At 37.1% G+C, this 11,118-nt stretch overlaps 2 protein-coding genes across 2 annotated transcripts; both read right to left on the reverse strand.

Moving 5' to 3' along the window:
* On the reverse strand, window positions 1-5,960 carry LOC131783516 (uncharacterized). Its single transcript, XM_059100277.2, has 9 exons — window positions 5,829-5,960; window positions 5,318-5,431; window positions 4,402-4,560; window positions 4,123-4,253; window positions 2,760-2,859; window positions 2,133-2,233; window positions 1,470-1,630; window positions 1,020-1,160; window positions 1-233 (listed from the first exon to the last, which is right to left on the reverse strand). The coding sequence occupies exons 1-9, from the start codon at window positions 5,916-5,918 to the stop codon at window positions 115-117; spliced, it is 1,116 nt and encodes a 371-aa protein (XP_058956260.2). The 5' UTR covers window positions 5,919-5,960; the 3' UTR covers window positions 1-114.
* Window positions 5,961-9,688: 3,728 nt separating this feature from the next.
* Window positions 9,689-10,729, reverse strand: LOC131783533 (adenosine receptor A2b-like). The gene has a single exon (XM_059100294.2). It carries the CDS (start codon window positions 10,727-10,729, stop codon window positions 9,689-9,691), a length of 1,041 nt encoding a protein of 346 aa, XP_058956277.2.
* Window positions 10,730-11,118: the final 389 nt, after the last annotated feature.

An 11,118-nucleotide genomic window follows, 5' to 3' on the forward strand; every position in this document is an offset into this window, starting at 1 on the left:
TGTAATTTAGATATGCAATTTTCAGAGCTTTATTCATGAACCTCATGAACCTTTTGTTCGTCTCATGTCAACAATTATCAACCACGAACACATAGTTTCTTTGATTAATTACAATCAGATCGGCAGAGGATCGTTGATGTCTCTCCAGGACAGAATCTCATTGATACATTGTGTGTCTCGTGAACTTGTCAGTATAGATTCAACTCCTCCATCAAATAAACCAAAACATCCACCTTATTAAAGAACAAAAAAAATCATCAAAAATAGTAATACGACAGATTACCTCAGTCAATTAATTTGTTAATCAAAACTAGAACAAAATTTCGAGGGTGATTGGTTTTTACCAGCCTGATTTATAAACAATTATTGGATGAGGTTTTTGTGATATTCAGAATAATCAAGTCTGTGTATAAGTGGAAAGAAAGCATCATGTGCGCGCGCTGTTGTCTCACATTTCGCCGAGTTAACTGTTTTTTATGAAAAACTTTACCTGATGTCTAGTTTCTTTCTCAAATTTATGTCATAGTTTTTATTAACTGGTAACAGGACTTCATCTCGTCCAATTCTGTCTGTAATAATACTCGTGATTAGCAAATCAGATTCCCCCTTCGTGGGATTACTCTCCAAACAGGAGTCCACTCGGTCCTATTACCATTATAAATATGGTTTGTCGTTGACCAATCCATTCCCATTAACGTTACGGTTAGCTCCAATTAGCGCCTCCACTACAGAACTGTCCCTTCTATTGAGGTACTCATCATTGTAAATTGAAACAGGCAAATTGTCAAGGGAATCTGCCAAAGGGATTTGGAAAGGAAGGGAGGAAGGAGGAGGGGAAACCTGTTATGGCAGCCCATCCAGAATAAGAGAAAATAACTCCTCAAGTAGTTATTTCATGCTCCATGAATCTGGAGAGGTTCTGGCAATCATTCCTGGGCATCTGCAGTAAGTCTCACTACTGATGCAATCTGTTAAGACTGTTTAGGGCTATCATCAAACTCATAAAAAATGTCTCATACCAGTATGAATGTAGAGTATCCTATTTCCTCGAAATCTCTTGGAATTATTGGTCATTTCAGCCAGCATTCCTCTGACTGTCTTTATGTTGTACACTGGGTCAATCAACACTCCGGTAGAACTGGAAATCTCTAAAATGCATTCTGCAAGAAAAGTTTTTAAATATTGCATTTTCCAAAAAAGGAAATATAAGAAATTGAAAATATAAGTTACTTTGTGATAATGGCACAACGGTATTGCACTGAAATAGTACGATTAACAATGTACAGAGTACTTTAACATGGCCAAAGTTTTGAACCAGGTAGATTCCCTGGCCATTCTAAGTTGGCCTTTTAGGCTGGCCACGATCTGGAGTCAATGTTAAGGGAGCTGGATTGGAATAGAGGAGATCAAGGTTTCATGGTAATCGCTTCTTCTTTAACAATGGTACACTAAAGAGGACGAGTAATTACCTAGATCTTCTTGTGAGGGTCTTCCATATCCTGGCAAATGATGTCCGCCAATGACATCAATTATTTCTTCTGCTTGCACAGAGAGCCCAGCTGCTTGAAGTTCTTCATTTATCTTGCTGTATACATATGCATCGTCATCATGTACATTTACTGCATGGCATCTACATTCACATGGGAAAAGCAAAATTAAGCAAATTATAGTCTAGTGGATCAAAGAGCAGCAAAGTGTAGAACTCCCATGGACAGTATCAGCAGCATAATAATGCTGAAGGATTTTGATATCACTATATCATTACACCATCACTATCATCATCCTCCTTGTCATATTCACAATTCTTAACCGGTAGGTACATGAACACTCTAATTAATTTACATAATATGGTAGGCTTGATTAATTTCAAAATTGATTTGGTGCACAAGTTTGGGTGCTCTTGAATCATAGAGCTAAAAACCAACACACTAAATACGATATGGAGGAGATATTTTCATGTTTTACTAGTCTATGATGAGAGTGCACTCTCTGAAACAACATAATATGAAGACTACTCTTCTTTATTTGACTATTATTATCTATGTGATCAATATCTAAAACAAATCAACAGTTCTCATGGATACTATAGCAGCTACAAGTTTAAATATTTCATGAGAAAATTCACAGCTCACTTGAGTTTTGAACCTGTCAGATAATTAGCAATGGAAATTCCTGCTGCAGATCCTCCACTGGCAGCTGTCATTACAATATCATCAAAATCTTCCAGCAGATTCTTTAAAGGATGAGAAAATGTGTTCACTTCCAGCAATCAAAATACTGGTAAGATGAGTTTACAAACAACCACATTATATTGATCAAAGATTCATTAATCGCTAAGCCTCAGCTGCAGACTTCGAATTTCCTCAAGTATTTCAGCTTCTCAAACAATTGGCTTCCAGGGCAAGGTTGAATGTTAATCAGTACCAGGCTATAAACTGGGTTTAATAACCTTTAAATTTGAATTTGACTGAGGGGTGATACATGCCTAAATTCTGTAAAATATTGAGAGATATGAATGACAGGAATCATTTTAAGGAAATGAAAAAGCTTTTTGCCCATTGACTTGTTGATCAGTAAAAAGGCCTAAGACTGCAGTGTACCTTCCTGATTAATTAGTGAAACTGAATGATAAATAAAATCCTCTTCACACAAAACTTTGGGTTACTAGCCTTGGTTACAAGCTTATAGATTATAAAGTCCACAAACGAGCAGAATTTGTTGAGCAATGGATCATGTTCTAATTTAAATTATTAACTCACTTGATCCATCATTTCTTGAAATGCTGTCAGGTATCCAAACAATCCTGTATATGAAGAACCTCCAGCCTCTATCAGATATGGGACTGAACCTTGCTGACGTCTGAAAAGATTTTATCCAAGAGAAAATCATTTAAGAGTTAAATATCTACCCTACTGTGAACTGTTTAACTCCCAAGATGTGATTGTTAACCCTTTAACTCTCAAGATCTTATTTGCAATTCTCCTTGCTGAGTGCCAAATGATTCTCATTATATTAGTTTGAAGAATTTGGTATCGGATCAATTATTAATCCCATAACTGATATTTTTCTTTATTCTCATCACTAATTGTCTGCATGATATTGTATAAATGAAGAAATTAATATGAAAGCAATCCTTGCAGTTTAGTAGTAATGAAAATTGAACTGTCGTACAAGCCTGAATTTTTTCAGACCTTATTTTCATTCTTATTCAAGTAGTGTTCATAACTGCAAGGATCGCTTCCATATTCATTTCTTCAACTGCAGTTCACATATATGAATTTCATATATTTACAGTCATTTATTCACCACTTCACAGGTTTATTTGGAACCAACATTATGACCAGCTCCCAGTTGGCTTGTTAACTCAGTTGGTAGAGTGCTGCACTGGTATTGCAGAGGTCATGGGTTCAAATTTCGTACAGGCCTGAATTTTTTCTGGCTTTATTTTCACTATTTCTTAAGTAGTGTTCATAACTGTGAGGATCGCTCCAATATTTGTTTATTTATGAGAATTTGTGGTAAGATCAAGATAACAGCTTCTACCTGATAAGTTAGAGTATTCTCATTATCTGTTTGCTGGATAAGATATGGATATCATAAGGAGAAGCTACATGTTAATCACTTCTGAATGTTATTGTTTCCCTGAGAATGAAAGGTGAGATTGAGATACAAAAACTCCCAATCCCTTGGGCACACCAGTCTCATTATGCCTTAGGATAAAAAATTTGATGAAAATAATACAATTTAAGTTCACACCTACACAAGAACAAACATTAATTTTTATCTCTGACGAAAAACATGTCTTATAAAAAAAGCAAAGAAATGATGTAACAATAAGAAAAGATATAATCAAGGCTTTGTATTTTGTCAGTGATTCTACTTCCTTGAGGCTTCCATTGTTGAAGGAAGTCAGTGAAGAGGAGGTCTTGTTAGTTAACTGGCCTTTTAGGGCATCTTACTAAGTTTTTCAGAATTTCTAAACTATTTCTAATTGGAATAATCTCATAGATCTTTTGGTTTAATTAATTCAAAATGATTGGATTCTCTCTTAAAGTCTTGCACCTTTGACTCAAAACAGCTATCAAAAGTTGTAAAAATAATTTGAACAAATCAGCTACCTACAATTTTTCTGCCATTTTCTCCATCATTGACTGAAGGCCAGCCTCATATTTCAACTCTGGAACAAGAATAATATTACTTCCAGCCATCCTATTTAAAAGAAGATTCCCTTTACATCCGACATTGACTGTCTTCTACAAGGAAAAGAAAACAAAAGGTTGGCTGTGGTCAGAGAGTTAGCAATCACACAGATGTTGTTGCTCATGTAAAAAAAGACAGTTTGTAAGAACAAGTGGTGCTTGAGCTACAAAATGTTAGGGAAAGGTATAATTATTGTATTACCTGATCAGAACAACTTAGCAGCAAGTAACAATTCAAACCAAGTTGCTTCGTTGCAACTGCAGTAGTCCTACAATGATTGGAAAAGAGACCACCACATGTTATCACTGTGTCAGACTTCTTCTCTAGAGCATCAGCCAAGACAAACTCCAATGTACGAACCTATAACATAACAAAGCAACTAAGTTACTTACGATCAATTCATACTTAATTGAAATAATTAACCTCTTTAGCGAGACATACATATACAAAAGCCTATATAATGTCGTGTGATCACTTGTGCAAACTCAAAGGGAATGTAAGAAATAAACAGCAGTGTCACACGATATGGTAAAAAGAAGTAAAAAGTTCATAAAAATGTACAAATGGAAACAAAAGCAGAGATCAGGGAAACTTGACAATTTTCAAGGTTTTCTGTTCATTTGATTCTGGATATCCAGTACAGTGTTAATTTATCAATTTTCCATAAGCTCTTCTGTTAAACTTAAATGTTTTATAAAAACAGCCTGACTACTGACGTTTGTGGCTGTCTCAAACTCAAGTGAGGCAGCTTGATTCTGACTGCGTGAAAGCATGATATTGGGATGGTATTTTCAGGTCTCCACATTTGTAAATGTTTAGATATTTGACCACTACATTTGCATGTGTTGGCAACTGTTTGTGGAAATTCAAGTAACATTGTTAAATACAGACAGCCTGAAGGGGGATGACCATTGATAACATCTTAAGAAACGTTTTCACCTCACTTCATCCTAAAAATTACCTTTAAGTTAAGTTTTACAGTTTGTGACATGACTTCCAAACACAGGTAGACAATTTGCCAACTTTTAATTTTAATTTGGTTGCAAATTTATTTGAACTTTCCAAGGAAAGCATTAAGTTAACTAGGCTGAATATATATTTATTTGGTAAATCACACCTTATTTCCAGACAGAGCACATCCAGTCAGGTCATCCCTTTTGATGAATATTGAAAACTCCTTTGGGGCATTGGGAATATTCCATGGGTGGATTGGAGTGTTACGTTGAGCGAGCTACAAAATGGCAAAACTTATAGTTAGCATGGGAGTTATAAAGCATCTTGCTGGGAAGAATACAGCACAATATTTCACCCAGCACTCATCTGCAACCACTTAATTAATAAACAAAGTCATCAAATGACTTACGTCCCTCGTAAAGTTGCCTTTCCTATCTGGTCATTGAAAATCAAACAGAAATCATGAAAATAAAGTTTTGGTAGTGTTGTTACTTGATCGCGTGCTAATGTAACCAACCTTCGTCTTACATGCGATTATCCTGGTAGCATGTTTGACATACGGGATAATTTGAAATGTAATAAGACTGCACTTAACTACCATATTCAATTACTGATATACAAAAACACTTTCATACTTCGATTGTACAATTTGATCTACATTCATGTTGTTTTACCTTGAGGGAATGCTTTGGAATGTTCTTCAGGGATGAAGCCCACTTAGGTGGTACATACTTATGAAGCTGTGCAAGATTATTTGCGTTCATTTCCGAGGAACGGAGAGAAAAGTTGACAAGATATATATTGTACGTGTCTAGTCTAGAAGGGGAAAAGATTAATTAAAAAGTCATCCAAATCCTTATATCGTGCGTTAAACAAAACGGAAATTGGAGAGGGACCTTTTAGAGGTTAGTCATCTCATTCCCCACTTTAAAATTAAAATAAACTTTTGAGACTATATTTGGATGTTATCTTTTCCCAATATTTGTATTAGCCTTCCCTTGAAAACTTATTCTGACTACCTTACATAGCTATCTTGTTGTAGTTCTGTGGGAAGATTGTAGCTATAAACAACACGACTTGAGTGTTGAGTGAAACAGGATTAGAACTGGGAGAATCTTATAAAGTTTTGTACTCTTTTGCAATAATTAGTTGTAGAATGAATAACCTGATGACTAGTGATGTAAAACTCAGGGAAAGAACAGACAGGACACATGAGGTTAATGGTTTATGATAAAAAGCGAGATGAAGTGGCTTTTAGTAAGTAGTCCTTTGTTCATTTATCTTAAAGCAAAGGCGTACGAGAAAAGCGCCATCTGTTAAATCTTTTCCTTGGGCAAATACGTGACTCTGACAAAAAAGGAATATGTCCTGCCGTAAGAGAACGACTTTTAAAATTTGAAGGCGAACTAGTAATGGTTAGGACGAACTCTTTTTTCGTCAGGGACTGAATTCGTAAAGGTGGTAGGTGGCGAGAATGCAATGGAACGAAACCTCCAGATGCCAAAAATGGCCTAACCCGGCGCTACATCTGACGTCATGCAATTTACCATAGCGACCAACCTCATGTTTTGATTCACGTTCATTTCAAGAGCTTCGATAAGACCTTTAAATCTGTTTCCAGCTCACTCAAACTCACGGTAAAAGAATCTAATCTATGCAATCGCCAACGACTGCTGTCAAAGAGGAACCTGATTGATTTACTATTGCGAAGTCAAAACATCTGGATCGTCTTCCAAGTCTTTGACCAATATTCCAGCCGTTCCATCATTTTCCAGACCAACGCCTGTTTCCCGAATTCTCCTCTGGAAATCTAAGGAGTCGTAGGCATTGTTTGTGGCTGCGACATCTTCAACTGCAATTCGCTTTCGAAACATTCCTTCCAATAAGGTTTTAGCGACCAAACGAATTTCTCTAATGCGCCAAAAACATAGCAGTGGGTTTACCGTTGAATTGATTAACACGATGAGTAATCCTAATTCTGTAGCGTTTTGCAGTATTTTAGTAGTGTGGCCATAAATAATCCTTATTAAAAGTGCGAGCCATACCGGAAAATAAGCAAACAAAAGAGCACAGTAAATGTATAGCATATTCGTTACAGATTTTCTGTAAGAGAAAATGTTCATTGAATCCTTGCGCGAATAGGTCATGCACCAGTTTTGTTGCCTGTGAAGAACAGTGTAAATTTGAATAAAAACTACTAATGTTACCAGAAAGCTTAAAGGGATGATAATCATCACCAACAGAAAATAAACTTTTGGATGGAGAAGAAACGCTGCTGACCACGGAAAAGATATCGTCCATATTATTGTCACCACAATGAGCACTCGTTTGAATGTGACTACCCTACGGTATCGTAGTTTTAAATACAACGCCAGAAATTTGTCTAGGCTTATGAACACCATGGTCAGTAGCGAAACAAGAGAGAGATGCCCGGAAGAGAAATCGTAGATAAAGCCGACGACACATGCAGCAAGTTCGTTCTGAAGTAACTTGTGCAGTGCAAAGGAAGGTTGAACAATGAATCCCACAAAAAAATCCGACAATGCTAAGCTGCACAGAAGTATCTTAGATGGCCGACCCATCGAAGGTGCTCGTTTAATAGAGAGTAAAACCAAAACGTTTCCAAAAATTGCAGTTAAACAGAATGCCCAGTTTAAACTCGCGGTTATAAGTCCAAAAATGTCTAAAACATCTGTGACGTGGTAAAAATCGCAGATGTAAAAATTGTGCTCCATGTTTTGGGCCGGCGCTGTTGTTGAATTTTCCATGCCTGATAGCGGAAGTACAAAGCTTGCGCGAATATCTCTTTGATAAACTTATCACAACCAGTTCGCGATGTAAGTCTTCCTTTGTTGCCGCAAGGAGGGAAAATTAATGAGATAATATTGTGCAGCTAGAGGTGTATTTTCCGCTCGCTCATCTTGTTTAAAGAACGTGACAGGAATTCATATTGCTTTGACACGGTTTTGCTTCCCATACTGATTTGTTTCAGATTCACTTGCCGCTGCACCTGGATAAGTATTTACTATGCGGTGTTTGCAAGCAAACAAAAATGATTTTTTTTCTGCACACTTTTTAATTATCAGTGATAGATACACATGGCAGTATCCCTCGTGAAACCATGAATACCTTTAATTTACTTAAGTCAGTTACCTCTTGAACAGTCAGTGGTTTCTTCGCACAAAATACCCTCAATAGACGAAAAGAGATTATTATAACAATTTGGAATGAACAAGAACAACAAATCTTTGTTTCTAAAGTAATTATGAATGCGCTTTTTTTTCATTATTTTTTCGCGCCCAGCTAAGATTACCCTTGCTATCGATCGTCACGCATAAAGGACGGTAGTTCGCATATTCTCTGTTCTGCCATAGCTAAGGATTCGAATAAGGGCCCACCGGAATTTGAAATGAGCGCTTTGCATACAGCGATAGGTTTATAAAATGTCGAAATCGTTTTATGTGGAGTTAAGTTTATGCACTTTATAGCTTTTCAAACCATTGACTTCCCAAGAAAGACAATACAAAACACAAATCATTTTTGGGAAATAAATTCCTTGATTGAGACTATTGGAGGAAAGAACGAACCAAAAGGGGCACGTGTTGTACTTTATTTTATTTCAATATTCCAATATTTCATCTAAGTATTACACAGTTCAAATCAAGCCTCCATGCAAAGTACTTTAAACCGCAACTGAAAATGTATTCCGCCATTTTGGTCCTGTACCCCATTGACACCGCAGCTTAAACATTTTTTCGAGCTGTTTTGTTAGATACGGTTTACAATTTTTTTCTACTCAGAAGCTGCTTAAACGGATGTTTGTCGACTTCAAATTTAGCATTAAAAACACAATTTAGCGATTACTTGAATCCTATCAAAATTTTTCTTTTTTCAGTTCTCTGTTTATGATTTTCATACAGTTAAACCCGGTTTAACTAAATATGTTTTTTTGGTGTGATTGGGGTATAAGATTCATAGAAATTCTTGTTTTTCTACATATTTCATTATCATCGCGAATGGGTAAAACGGTCGAGTAAACTTCTTGAATTAATCAGCTAAGTGATTTATTTCCCAAAATTTCCATCATTTTCAGCTCAAAGTCAATTCACTCTAGAGGAAAAAATGTTTGCTTAAGGAAGGTCGCGATCCATAATTATATTCAGTTTGTTGTGCACTAGGCAATTAAAACTCGTTTTTCATTGGAATGTTCTCACCATAAATTACATTTTTTCTGCTTTTATTTACGATCCTGCACTTGAAGTAAACTTTAAAGACTGTCAGAAAGCTGTATCGAGTACTCATCAAGTCTTGCGCATTCACCGAAAGCTATCAGCATTCCATTCTTTGCATGGCACTTAGTATACTTAGTTAAAGTGTATCTTGATCAGTAATGAAGTTGGAGGGTATTTACCCTCTATGTATATCGAGTTTACTGTAATTTTAAGATTGGAGAAAGCTGAAATTTCCGGCCAAATTTCAAAACTTTCCTCGGCAATTTTCTACCGCAAAAGACATGTTACGTACTGTTAACTTCTCATTGCAGGCTCTCTCTATTTCCTGTTTCACTTTCAGCTGGCCCAAGGACTTCCACAAATGTCGTTGTTCTTACATGGTGCATTGTATCTTCACTTGGGGTCGGTGCTCCGTTTTCAACTCTAATCGGTCTTAAACACTTAAAAATAAACGGTAGCACTTCACATGCGGCTGACCGAAGCTCCTTTATCCTCCACAAATACACCACAGGATTCACAGTCGAATTCAGGAAAATAAAAGTTAGTGTTAATTGTGTAGCTTTTCGGATCGCTATTGTAGAATCTCCAGTTGTTACTCTTATCAGCATCACGAGCCAGGCCGGAAAATAGGCGACAACTTGAGCACAATACACATATAACATGCTGCGAACTGAGTTCTTGTATCGTAAGATGTGAACTTGCCCCTCAGCCTGGACCGATGGTTTTGTGTAGGCTGTTCGCGTTCGCTGCCGTTGAAGAACGAAGCGGATTTTTGCAAAAGCGATAAAAGAGCATAAAAAACACACTGGTATAACAATCAACACAGACACGCAATAAGTCGGGAGGCTCACAAAGAAAGAAATCGCCCACGGAATAGCAAGAACCCAGATAAATGCCACAACACGGATTGAGCGTTTCTCTGTCACCACGATGCGGTATCTCAGCTTGAGTTGAGCGGCCATGCATTTGTCAATGCTTATCGCCATCATAGTGAGAAAGGAAGCGATAGAAAGGTGTCCCGAAACCACATCGAATAGAACGCCAACAACACAACGTACTAATCTACCTTCAAGAAGAATTTTCATCGCAAATAGCGGTTCCGCCAACAAGCCAACGCCCAGATCTGCAAATGCTAGGCTGCTAAGGAGAATTTTGGTCGGGAGCCATAGAGCTGTTGTCCTCCGAATCGCAACAAGGACCAAGGTGTTCCCGAGCATTGCCGACACTGACAGAACCATGTTGATGGCAACGGTGAAAACATCAACAATGTCGACCTCAACTTTGACATAAAAATCACAAACATGAAGAGATTGTGAATTGATAGAGTTGGTAGTATTGTTCATAGCGAGAGAAAACAGTTTTAGTGCTTTTTTTCTTGTTTCCTTTACATTGAAGTTGAACTGCTGGTGGTTGGATCGCTTTTCACAAAAAATATTCCGCTCTGGAGCGCAGTGTTTACAAGAGGGGGCGAAATAAAGGGGAGATGCCAGACGATAAATGCGATATTAAAAATATTGCCTAAAGTGCACTTGGCTCCAATGGAGGTAAAACGCAAACGAAATTTATTTGCGCAAACGGGAAAAAAAAACTCCTCAGACTGCAAAAGAGGAAGTCAATTTTAAAATTGTTGATGATTGGAGCGGTCTTTGTTCATAATTGCAAAAGAGGTGTTGGGCTGTTAGTGGGTCTAGCACCTTTTTTAATATACAGTCGGAAGCACCTGAGTTTGGGA

Source organism: Pocillopora verrucosa, chromosome 6 (genome assembly GCF_036669915.1).
Source record: "Pocillopora verrucosa isolate sample1 chromosome 6, ASM3666991v2, whole genome shotgun sequence".
NCBI lineage: Eukaryota > Metazoa > Cnidaria > Anthozoa > Scleractinia > Pocilloporidae > Pocillopora > Pocillopora verrucosa.